The following is a 12,575-nucleotide window of genomic DNA, read 5'->3' as shown; positions in this document are numbered from 1 at the left end:
TAAGTATTAAAAACATTAAAAAATACTTCTTAAAATCAATACCTAATACACTCTACTCTCTTCACAAAACTCAAAATAGCCCTTTTAAGATAAACACGACATAAAAAAATTATAATTTTTTTAAATTTAAGTTAAAGCTTAAACTGATAATTAAGGTTTTATTTTTAAACTGAAGGCTAATTATCAATTGAAAATATAAAATTATAAATTATTATTAAAATTAAAAATATATATTTTAATAATAAAAAATTGATATATTTAAACTTAATTATCTAATATTATTTCATAAATTGATAAATATAATAATAAATAAATATTTTATTTATCAATAAATTAACAATGTTAATACAATAAAGTTTTATGATATATAAATAAGATATAAAATTATATAACTTATTAATTTAAGATATTTAATTTATTGTATTTTTAAGATATTAATTTATTTATATTTTGAAATTTTTATCTTTATTGAAATAATAGTATTATCTTAAATTTTCATATATAGATTTTTCATTATTTTAAAATATATTATTATAATTTTATGTAAAAAAAATACCTTGAAGATATATTTCAAAATTTGTTAACTAAATTAATTAAAGAAAATCTACAACAAAAGGTAATTTTTAATAGTTTCATCATAGTTACAAAAAAATACCTACTAAATATTTATATAGTAGGAAAAAAAAAAGTCTCTCCCTGATTATAACAAGTATTATATGTGATATAATTTAAATTAATAGATTATATAATTTGGTATTTGAAAACTTAAATTTAAAATATATATATATTATTATAGTAATAAGGAAGCTGCTTTGAACAGAACATAAGTTTGGCAAACGCGCCAACTCGCAAACGCGGCAGTAGGGCGCTTGTTCCTTTCACCTGCTGCAAACTCGCAAACGCGGCAGTAGGGCGCTTGTTCCTTTTACCTGCTGCTTTCCGATTCTTTAAAAAAACTCGGACAGTAGGTTGACCCTTGCTTCACTCAAGCTCTTCCTTAAATCAACATTCGGAAAGTGCTCCGCCCCAGGGGTGAGAATTTGACTTTTAGTCTAGAGAAAATGTACGGAATTCTTTTTTTTCAAGCGGGGACGTAGCCCTTTTACCTTTTCTCTGTTTCAAAAACAGTTTTTGGTACTCAAAAAAAAAAAATATATATATATATATATATATTTGATTACGGAAAAGAAAATATGATGTTTGGATAAAATATCTTTTAACTGTTTTTAGTTATTTTAAAAAAATATTTTTTAAAATAATTACATAAATATAAAAAATGATTAAAAATAAAGTATTATAAAAAAAATTATCTTTAAAATATATTTAAAAATATAACAAATAAGTTAAAATTATTTTAAATTTCCAAATAGGTTTTTTTTTTTTTTTTACAAAATATCGTATAACAGTTTTCAAAACATGTTATCAAAATCCATTTTTTACATCAGTTTTAAAAACACTTCCCAAATAAATTCTTATTTTCAACTTTTTATTTTTATTTTTATTTTTATTTTTAAAATAAAAATTATTAAAGAAAATGAGAGAATTTTTATACAAAACTTACCATATACCTTTAAAAATTACCTTTTTAAACCTTAAAATTTAATATAATAAAAAAATTCAATAGCTTGAATTTTTTTTATCATTTAAGTTTCTAAAAATTCCTCTATTTTATATAAAAAGTACTATTATTTTTTGTAACATCTATGTAGAATATTATAAGTCTTAAACAGCTTTTGAAATTATTTGTTTTTTTTATTAAAGTCTACAAATTTCTCCACTTTTATATGGAGCTATTATCATTTTATATTTTTTAAAATAAAAAAATAAGAAGTATTCAAACATACAACTTAATAATTCAATTCTTTATCTTTAAATATTAGTGTTTATTAAAATTTATTTTAATTTTAAAAAAAAGTATCGTAAATATGAAGAAATAGAGGAGAAGACCATGAGGAATAAGGCAAACTTGGTTGGAAATACATTGGAAAGTGCTATTATCATTTTATATTTTTTAAAATAAAAAAAAAAAAGAAGTATTCAAACATACAACTTAATAATTCAATTCTTTATCTTTAAATATTAGTTTTTATTAAAATTTATTTTAATTTTAAAAAAAAGTATCATAAATATGAAGAAATAGAGGAGAAGACCATGAGGAATAAGGCAAACTTGGTTGGAAATACATTGGAAAGTGTTATTATCATTTTATATTTTTTAAAATAAAAAAATAAGAAGTATTCAAACATACAACTTAATAATTCAATTCTTTATCTTTAAATATTAGTGTTTATTAAAATTTATTTTAATTTTAAAAAAAAGTATCGTAAATATGAAGAAATAGAGGAGAAGACCGTGAGGAATAAGGCAAACTTGGTTGGAAATACATTGGAAAGTGCTATTATCATTTTATATTTTTTAAAATAAAAAAATAAGAAGTATTCAAACATACAACTTAATAATTCAATTCTTTATCTTTAAATATTAGTGTTTATTAAAATTTATTTTAATTTTAAAAAAAAGTATCGTAAATATGAAGAAATAGAGGAGAAGACCATGAGGAATAAGGCAAACTTGGTTGGAAATACATTGGAAAGTGCTATTATCATTTTATATTTTTTAAAATAAAAAAATAAGAAGTATTCAAACATACAACTTAATAATTCAATTCTTTATCTTTGAATATTAGTGTTTATTAAAATTTATTTTAATTTAAAAAAAAAGTATCGTAAATATGAAGAAATAGAGGAGAAGACCACGAGGAATAAGACAAACTTGGTTGGAAATACGTTGGAAAGTGCAAAAAGGGTCTATTTGGTAATTGTCTTCGAATGTTTTTTTGAAAGACAATTTTTTAAAATTATTTTATAATATTTTATAAAACAAAAGTCTGTTTAAAAACCTAAAATATTTTTAAATATGTTTTAAAAATAATTTTTATGTCTAGTATTTTATTTTTAATCATCACATGTTTGAATAATTATTCTTTAAAACAAGTAAAAATAATATAAAGAAATTAAAAAAAAAATTCATGATTTATGTTCTTATAAACAAAATAAAAAATAGTTTTTGGTTATCAAACATGTTATTTTTTTTTAACAGAAAATTAGTTTTGAAAATAATTACTAAATATATCCAAACCCCGTTTTTTTCATTTATATTTTTTTAGAAAAATTAATTTTTAAAATTTTATATTTTGATGACACTAGTCTAATGGAATAGTTATTATCTTCTAGGCATGCGAAAGACCAGTGTAAGACTAATGGGATAATCGATTATTTTCCAAACATGTGAAAAAACCTCATTTTAACTTTTTTGATTCAAAGTCAACGATTATTTTCCAAACATATGAAAAAACCTCATTTTAACTTTTTTTGATTCAAAGTCAATTGGGCTCAAAGATCAAGACTTTTACACTATTTTATTAAAAATATGTAATTTAATTGTCAGCAATTCCAACACGACTTCCACGCCAATTCCAACATTTCTATAATATTTGTTAAACTAATTTAAGTTATAGATAATGATCAATTTAAGTCATCATTTTATTCAAAAAAAATTGAATTAATCGAAAATTTAACATCGTTTTATAAAGAGTTAAGCGTGAGGTGTATTGATAAACGAGTACTTTGAAGGATTCGATAAAACAAAAGTCAGTCAAAATATTCGTTATTATAATACTATGTACATATTTGAGCATATGATTTACTTCATTTTATATGAGACATATGACTAGAAAATTCATTTGAGCATTTTCTATGTAAAGAGTCGGTCATAAATTACTTGCATAGACTTGCCTCTCTTATCAATTTCGATTGAAGATGACTTTTGCAACCAAAATTGAATGAGTGAAACTACTTTATATCTCGTGAATTTCCATGTTACATCCATGGTAGGTTATTCTTTTAAGTTGAATTGATAGAAACTTTAAGCTGATCTTCTGTTAACTAATTTTTTATGAAATTTTAATTGTTTTGTTGGTTTTGGTTTAAATTTGGTGCATATTTTAATTGTAGATTTAATTGAAAATTAAAATAAAGTTAGTATTCTTTTATTCTTTTAGTTCCAAATGGAAAATAAGTAATATTTGATAACTTTAAGAATTTGAGTATTCTAATAAATATATTTAAGGCATGTTCTTTTAAAATGAAAATAAAAAATTCCATTTTTTTTGTTATAAAAGTAAAAATTGTAACATCTATGTAGAACATTATAATTCTTAAACAACTTTTGAAATTATTTGTTCTTTTTTTTAGTCAAGTCTAAAAATTTCTCCACTTTTATATGGAGCTATTATCATTTTATATTTGTTTAAATAAAAAATAAGAAGTATTCAGACAGACAACTTAATAATTCAATTCTTTATCTTTAAATATTAACATTTATTAAAATTTATTTTAATTTTTTTAAAACAAAAAACACCGTATGAAGAAATAGTGGAGAAGACCAAGAGGAATAAGGCAAACTTGGTAGGAAATACCACGAAAAGTGCAAAAAGGGCCTATTTGGTAATTGTTTTTTTAATTTTTTTTAAAAAATAGTTTTTAAGAATAGTTTTTTAAAATTATTTCATAATGTTTTATAAAACAAAAGTTTGTTTAGAAATCTAAAATATTTTAAAATATGTTTTAAAAATAATTTTATGTCTAAGTATTTTATTTTTAATCATCTCACATGTTTGAATAATTATTCTTTAAAATAGGCTTCGAAAAATAAGTAAAAATAATATAAATCAATTAAAAGATATTATCTGAAATATCATATTTTCTGTTTTTAAAAACAAAATAAAAAATAGTTTTTGGTTACCAAACATGTTTTCCTATTTTTTTCTATTAAATATAAAATTATTTTTGAAAATAATTACTAAATATACCTAAACCCCTTTTTTTTCATTTATATTTTTTAAAATTTTATATTTTTGAATAGTTATTATCTTCTAGACATGAGAAAGACTAGTCTAAGTCTAATGGGATAACCGATTATTTTCCAAACATGTGAAAAAACCTCATTCAACTTGAAAGAATCTCATTCAACTTTCTTTTATTCAAAGTCAATTACACTATTTTATTAAAAATATGTAATTTAATTGTTAACAATTCCAACACAACTTCTACGCCAATTCCAACATTTCTATAATATTTGTTAAACTAAGTTAAGTTATAAATAAGGATAAATTTAAGTTATCATTTTATTAAAAAAAAATTGAATTAATTAATAACTTAACATCGTTTTATAAAGAGTTAAGCCTGAGGTGTATTGATAGACGAGTACTTTAAAGGATTCCATAAAACAAAAGCCGGTCAAAATATTTATTATTATACTATTTACACATTTTAGCATATGATTTACTTCATTTTGTATGAGACATATGACTAGAAAATTCATTTGAACATTTTCTATGTAAAGATTTGGTCATAAATTACTTGCATCGACTTACTTTTCTTACCAATTTCAATTTAAAATGATTTTTGCAACCAAGGTTGAATGGGTGAAACTACTTTATATCTCGTGAATTTCCATGTTACACCCATGGTAGGTTATTCTTTTAAGTTGAATTGATAAAGACTTTAAGTTGGTCTTTTGTTTGGCTAATTTTTTATAAAATTTTAATTGTTTTGCTGGTTTTGGTTTAAAAAAAAAATATAAATTGAAATAAAATATACATTTCCATTTCTTGTATTCACCTACAAATCGTGACCAAAAGATGCGTTTGATACGTGGGAATAAGACCAAAATTAGATGAGGTTGAAGGGAAATAATATAAAATCAATATCTTGGGGAGAATAATATTTTTTTTATAATGATACATTTTTTTATTCTACTATTCTCATTCTCAAAACAATCCAAAATAGGAATAAATAGAAGATGAAATCAATTTTTAATTTAATATTTTTATAATAATTCAATTTATATTTTTGTAAAGTCGTTAATATCTATATTTTTTATAAATATTATAAAAAATATAATTTATGATTTTATTTTAATATTATTATTCATATTTTATTAAAAACTATTTATTTTTAAATTTATTTATAATTAAAAAATTATTTTTATTTTTAACAAAACTTAAATTAAATTTACTTTATAATATAAATTGAATTTACATTTTTTTTTTTACAAAATCAAATTAAAAATTAAATTATTCAAAAAAGTTTTTTATTTTGTATTCTTTTAAACGTGATTTAAAATAAAATTATATCAGAGAAGGAATCAAAATATCTTTTACTAGAAATAAATCAAAGTCGCATTCATAAGCGAATCTTATTTTAGTTGAAATCATTTTTTTATTCAATTCTCTTCATCATTTGAATTGTCGAAACATAAACATGGAAATGAACGGGAAGAGGGATGAGATGTTCCTTGTAATACCCGCCTCCACGTACCAAACATGGGCTAGAGGGTATTCCATTACCTACAAGCTCAAGCAAGTTTCAGGTCTTTACACAAATGCAGCGAAGTTGATATTGGACCTTTGCTGGCTGACAAAGGCATCGCTGTAGCAGCCATCAACCTCAGTTGCATCTTAATTTCCTGGGGAGTTGCTCAGGGAGAGAGGTTGTGCGACAATTTCTATCAAGATTCTGAATAGAAGCCAGAAGAGCCCGTCACACAAGTAATTCGACAACCCCGAACCGCGAAGATTCCAAGTCAAACTTCCTTCATTTCCTTTCCTTTTCCAAGGGTGTCTCAGCAGGCAAACAGATATAGAGATGGTGGGTTAAAGATTGGCATCTGCAAATAAAGAGAGGCCTTTTATTTTTTATGTGCAAGTTCATGCATACTCATGAAATTAATTGTACGGCACATATGATACACCCTTCAATTCTCCGATCTATATATTTGTATATGGATAAAAGAATCACTCTTCAATTCTCCAGGTATGATAGGTGTGATGAAATTTTAAACGACATAAAATCACATGTAGACATTAAAGCATGAATTAAATGACAATAAATGAAATGCTTACCTTGATTAATGTCACAAAAAGTCATTTTCATGCTCCACTGGTGATGCAAACCTCAATCGACACGCTTTGAGACTCAACAAAAAGTGTTGGAATAATTGCCCAAGAAAGTTAAAATACAGATTTTTTATAGAACCCTGACCCAACGTTTATAAGTGAAACGTGAACCAAAAGTATAAGTAATAGACCTTGACTTAATAATTACAATGGAATCATGAACTAAAGGTATAAAGTTTGAATGCCACAAGAAAGAATCCTTGATAAGTTTACAGTTCTTGAAGAACCAAAAGAAGAGCAAAGTCTCACATTTTTTTATTTTTTATTCAATAATCCTCTATTACAATGAGTGCATGCTATTTATATGTGATGATTGAAAAAAAACGTATTAAATATTAAAACCCTAAATAATCTAAGCCATAAATCACGCCCAATCAAGCCAAATTAGCCTTCAATAGCTTGGATTAAATTTATTACACCTTCATCTTTCTTTGGGCCAAGCTTCGAATGTCCTGTGTTAGAATCAACCCAAATATCTTGAATTAGCCCATTAAGTACTTCTCTGATCTTCTTGGATCTTGCTTTAGTAATAGGTCCAACTGGAACATGCAATGGATCCTTGAATGCTTGTTGATTCTCATCAACTGGTGTCCATGTCCAAGAATATGCTCAGTTCGTGATGGTATGAAAATCCGGGTTCAATGAGCTCTTCCCTTTCTACACCCAAGGTTCAGTCCGTGTGTATTTTCAAGACGAGTGTGCAGTACATGCCTTTTTTTCTGCCCAAAAAGAAGAAGTCTTTCTGCCCAAAAAGAAGAAGTCTTTCTTTGCACTTATATATATATATATATTCATATATATCACACATTACACACATTATTTGGACCACTTGACTTAGGGTGAGCCCATAAAAAATCAAACAACATTATTTGGACCACTTGACTTAGGGGTGAACCTATAAAAAATTAAGCAACAATATGTGTCCAGTCCCATTATGGACCACAATGTAAAAATAAAATAACATTGATTTATGACATTATCACATTGATTATATATGTCCACACACATAAAAAAAATTCCAACAAGATGGAGTTCTAATAAATAAATAAATAAAAGATTTTGGATTACGCTAAAAGGCGTTCTATAATGTTACATGTTTCACACGAAGAGCAAGAGAGCATGGAATGGAAAACAGCAGTGCTTATGCCACTTTGGAGACGCAGAAGTGAAAAGACTTCAAAGCCAGTTCAAGTTGATATTCTCTTCTGGCACTGATATCCTCAAGTTCTTGAGATGGTACTCAAAAGGTTCCCACAGCTTGGCTGTTTCTGTGTCGCAGATTACCTTCTTCAAACCCACCAGATTCATCACTGATGCTGGCAACTCGCTCCTGCACAAGCTCCAGCACTCTCTCATGTGGATCTTTCTCAAATTACATAACTCTCCCATTTGTTTTGGTATTTCCTTTATTTGCAGACAACCGCTAATATCAAGTACGCTCAACTTATGGAGCCTTCCAATTGAGTCCGGCAATCCTGACAGTTTCACGCAGTCTCGGAGCCTTAGCACTTCCAAATTTCCCAGCTTCCCTATTCCTTTGGGTAGAGCAGATAGCTTTGGACAGTTGCTGATGCTAAGCTTCTTTAGTTCCACTAAATCACAAAGCCCCTCAAGTAATTCCACCAAGTCATTGCAGTAATCAATATTGAGCTCCACAAGATTTGGAAACATGTTTGAAATCTGAATGCTACGGTTGCTGAGAGCCTCACTGATTTTACACATAACCAAGGATATTTTCTCCAAGTTCTTGAATTCTGCTGTGGTGTTGCAAAGGGGAGGAATTCGAACCTGCTCGAACCTGATTCGCTTTAGACTGGGTAAAGAACCCAGCACTGAAAAATTAATCAGTTGGGCAGGGCTGGGGCCATTATTTGTTAGTACTAGAACCTTCAGTTTCTCCATTTGCTTGATGAACTCTGGTAATGTGTAGTTTTCCTTTGACTGGAAGTTCAGTATTAGGACCTCCACTTCAGGTGTTTGTATGTTGCACCAGCTTGAGGAGAACAGTTCATCTGCAAAAGCATATATACTAGAAGGTGTCAGAAGGCAAGGTACCATATATTATGCACTAGATCATATTTAAAGAAAGGGAGATAGAGGGCCAACCTGTGGAGATAGACAAAAGGCGAGCCCCAAAGGGTTGTTGGTTGTCTTGTGTCCACCAGTTAGGAACTTTGTCTCCAGATAAGTCCACAATTAGTCTTTTCCTCTGTTCTATGGGTTCCTGGCTGCTTTGATAAATAGCTAGCTCTCTGAGAAGATCATGCAGCATGACATAGGTGTCATTGTAGCAGCCATTAACATCACTTTCATCTTTCCTGGCGAAGAGGCAGAATTTGGTTGTTCAGGGAGATATTGTGCCAATAAGAGAAATCCATGGCCCCATTTTGTGTTGGTGGTGTAGAAATTTTATTACTAGGGATTATTTTGGAGGTTACAGCATTTTATTAGTAGCAATCGTAGTTAATTAATAGACAAAGAATACAAATGACAGAAAATTAGGTCTGGCTGGGAACATTTTCAAAGAGAGCTATCAAAAAACAGGCTTTCTAGGACCATTCGTTTATTTTTAAGAATATAATTGCGTTTGAGAACTCAAATATAAAAAAAAAAAAAAGTTGATAATGTTTCCTCTGAATATTAAAAACATCTGAAAAGACCTTGAACTTGTTTTAAAAAACAACCTGTTTTCAAAATAAATCTTCAAAAAACTGTTTTCAATATCAAATATTTTTTTGAAGTTAGAAAACAAGCCCTTAGTCCTTTTAGAAGACAAAAAAAAGGAAGCATGTGTAAGTACCTTGCATCTACAAGACTAAGCAGATTCCGGAAGGAGAGTTCTTGGAGGTTATTAATGGCAAAGACATCATCTGTATGGAGTTTGTACAGTTCTGCCCACATATCTATAAGAGCAGCGGCAGGAATTTTTTGGTCTTCAGGAAATGAGCTCAAGTCCATAAAACACTCCTTCAGTATACCCTTGTCAACCAAGGCATCTAAGCTACTTTGGAGGCAAGGAAGTAGATCACTATCTGAACTGAAAATGGACTGGCCTTCTGACCATGTCAGCAGTCTACTTTCCCATGCCTCTGCAGGCTGGCCACATAGTGATCTACCAACGACTCTGAGGGCCAGAGGAAATCCCTTGCAGCCTTTCACAATCTGCAATTCAATGCCACCAAAAGGATTTAGTTGTATATTTTGGGGGAAAGCAAAAACTACAGAAAGTAATGCAGAATTGCACACAACCAATTGAAGGCCCAGTTCTTAATCTTCACTCAAATGATTGTGATCATCACCTTTTCCACAAGGTCGTCATCAGGCATATAAGACCTCCCATCTTGCTGGAATGCTGAGCTACGAAAAAGAGTCATGGCATCTTCATCCTTCAACAATGGCAACTTATAGGTAGAACCAAATCTTGGAAAGTCAAATCTTGATGTAATCAGAATCTTGTAATTTGGTATTTTAAACACAAAATTGTCAAGAAGGGATTCTGATCCACTCCAAACATCATCTAGAACCAGAAGCATAGGAGCTGGTGCTTTTTGCTTCAGTAGTCCTTCCAATTGGTTGACTGCATCTTCATCATTTTGAAAAACTCGAACCCCATGACCATTATGTTGAAATAGACTCTGTACAATGGCATTCAGGTTGAACGCTTTTGATACGGTAACATAGAAGATGTTCTTGAATTTTTCTGTTCAAGCAACATAAATGAGATTTCCTCTATAAAAAGTTAAGTAAAATTGAGCAAAGTAATTATTAGAGTTGGACAGAATGCTCTGTTTTGGTTCAATAAATTACTATATTAAAACTAAGAAGGCAGGATCAAATTTACTTTTGGATATATACCTTTAACTTGATGATCATGACAAAGCATTTTAGCCAAGGTGGTCTTCCCACATCCTCCGGGAGCTGAAACCACAATCACCGATGCATCATCCCTAAACAGCCGCATCTTCAACTCTTGCAGGGGTATATCCAGTCCAACTGTAAGAGGAGGAGGATCAGGAGCCTGGCATGGACCCAATTTCAAATGGTATGGATCTCTCTGACCCAACTTAATCTCCTTGATGTCCCTGAATCCCTGCACTGCCATATCCACCTGAAAGAAACGAAGAAGAGACTCATCCAGGTCCAGAAGTTTATTGCTGTACTTCCACTTCTTATGATAGTGCCACCAAGTGACCTTGGAGCACTTTTGAATAAGCTCCTTCCCATGTTTTAACATTTGGACCAACTGCTCTGTTTCCTTTGAACGATCCGACTCTTTGTTTAACCTTTCAATCTCTTGGATCGTTGGACCTATGGAGATGAGCGTGGATTGGAGGCGATCGAAGATGGCCTGGAACTCAGCTGCCTTTTTCCCCTCATCTAAAATCGCTTTTATCAATTCTCCCATCAGTGTTTCCACGACTGTCCCTCCAATAAGTTCCAAAGCCATCCTCTCTCCTCAGCCCAAAAAGCGCTTTCAGTCCCCCAAAATCAGAACTCTGGAGCTTGCTTGCCGAGAATATGGAGGAAAAATACAAAGAAATTAATCAAGATGTTGAACAGAAACAGAACCCAACCCGGCCCTGCAACGCAACCGATCAACTTCTAGTGATCTCCGGAGACAACGATCCAAAACTCAAATCTCCTTTTGGGTTTGTTCAGCAACCTAAGGGATGAGGATATGAGCATTGAGAGATTCTTAAATGTAGATCAGTGAGGAAGAGTTCTTAAAGATGGGGAAGAAGTTTCCACTTGTTCGGAAAGACTCAGTCGACCGAATCGGATTCTATTTTTTTAACGTTGGGGAAGAATTGCTTATTGAGGAAGAAAGTTTTGATATCCCCTTCCCGCTCTTTATTACCGTTGGTCATTTCTTGTCAGCCTCCTGTCATGGACCAGGCTCGGTCGTAGGCCCAGACGGGCCAGTTCAACCCAAGTAGCCGACATGGAACAATGGAACTAGTTTTCATTCTTTTTTTAAGTTTTGATATCGAAATAATTTATTTTTTATTACAAAAGGAAAGAAGTAAGGAGAACAATTGAGAGACAAATTCAGACAAAATCAACTCTAAAGTTAAACTTTGACCTCATTTGAAGGTTCACAATCATAATGGCTAAAACAAATACTTTTTACCATGATGATGAAAGTTATATGGATGAAAGGTTCAATGGAAAATGTAATATCCATACATTTTTAAATACCTTTACAACTCTCCCCTTTGCATGTTGGGCATTTTAAATTGTCTCATTGAAAGCTTATTAGAAAAGATTTGTAAGAAATATTTTCATAAAGAAGAAATAGTATAATATTCTTTCAATGACTTGTTCTACCTCATTAAAAGTCTTATTAATAACATTTAATGGGACAAAGCGTAAATCAAGGGGAAAAAATAGTATAATATACTACATCCACATCACGCTTTCTTTAAAATATTAACTTGAAAATCTTTAAATTTTTATATTCTAATTTTGTGTCTTAACTTCTTTAATGTAATAGATGGTGATACATTTTTTAATAGATTTGTTAAATTATCGTATACGCGTTTGATGAAATGTGTTT

At 29.3% G+C, this 12,575-nt stretch overlaps 1 protein-coding gene across 1 annotated transcript; it reads right to left on the bottom strand.

Annotated features, from left to right (window-relative positions):
- Positions 1-7,965: 7,965 nt before the first annotated feature.
- Positions 7,966-11,917, bottom strand: LOC100246132 (probable disease resistance protein At5g66900). Its single transcript, XM_002268171.5, has 5 exons — positions 10,874-11,917; positions 10,318-10,718; positions 9,819-10,180; positions 9,125-9,336; positions 7,966-9,030 (listed from the first exon to the last, which is right to left on the bottom strand). Exons 1-5 carry the CDS (start codon positions 11,463-11,465, stop codon positions 8,195-8,197), a joined length of 2,403 nt encoding a protein of 800 aa, XP_002268207.3. The 5' UTR covers positions 11,466-11,917; the 3' UTR covers positions 7,966-8,194.
- Between the last annotated feature and the right edge of the window lie 658 nt (positions 11,918-12,575).

The sequence above is a fragment of the Vitis vinifera genome, chromosome 7 (assembly GCF_030704535.1).
Source record: "Vitis vinifera cultivar Pinot Noir 40024 chromosome 7, ASM3070453v1".
Lineage (NCBI taxonomy): Eukaryota > Viridiplantae > Streptophyta > Magnoliopsida > Vitales > Vitaceae > Vitis > Vitis vinifera.
This window is presented reverse-complemented; position numbering and strand designations above follow the sequence as displayed.

Bases quoted from the DNA above. Each gene is read 5' to 3' on its own strand.
- LOC100246132 (XM_002268171.5), bottom strand. From the start codon at position 11,465: ATGGCTTTGGAACTTATTGGAGGGACAGTCGTGGAAACACTGATGGGA. The intron at 10,719-10,873 runs GTATATATCCAA...TTGCTTGAACAG, and splicing joins TCATGATCATCAAGTTAAAG to AAAAATTCAAGAACATCTTC. The intron at 9,031-9,124 runs GTTGGCCCTCTA...ATGCTTTTGCAG, and splicing joins CCTTTTGTCTATCTCCACAG to ATGAACTGTTCTCCTCAAGC.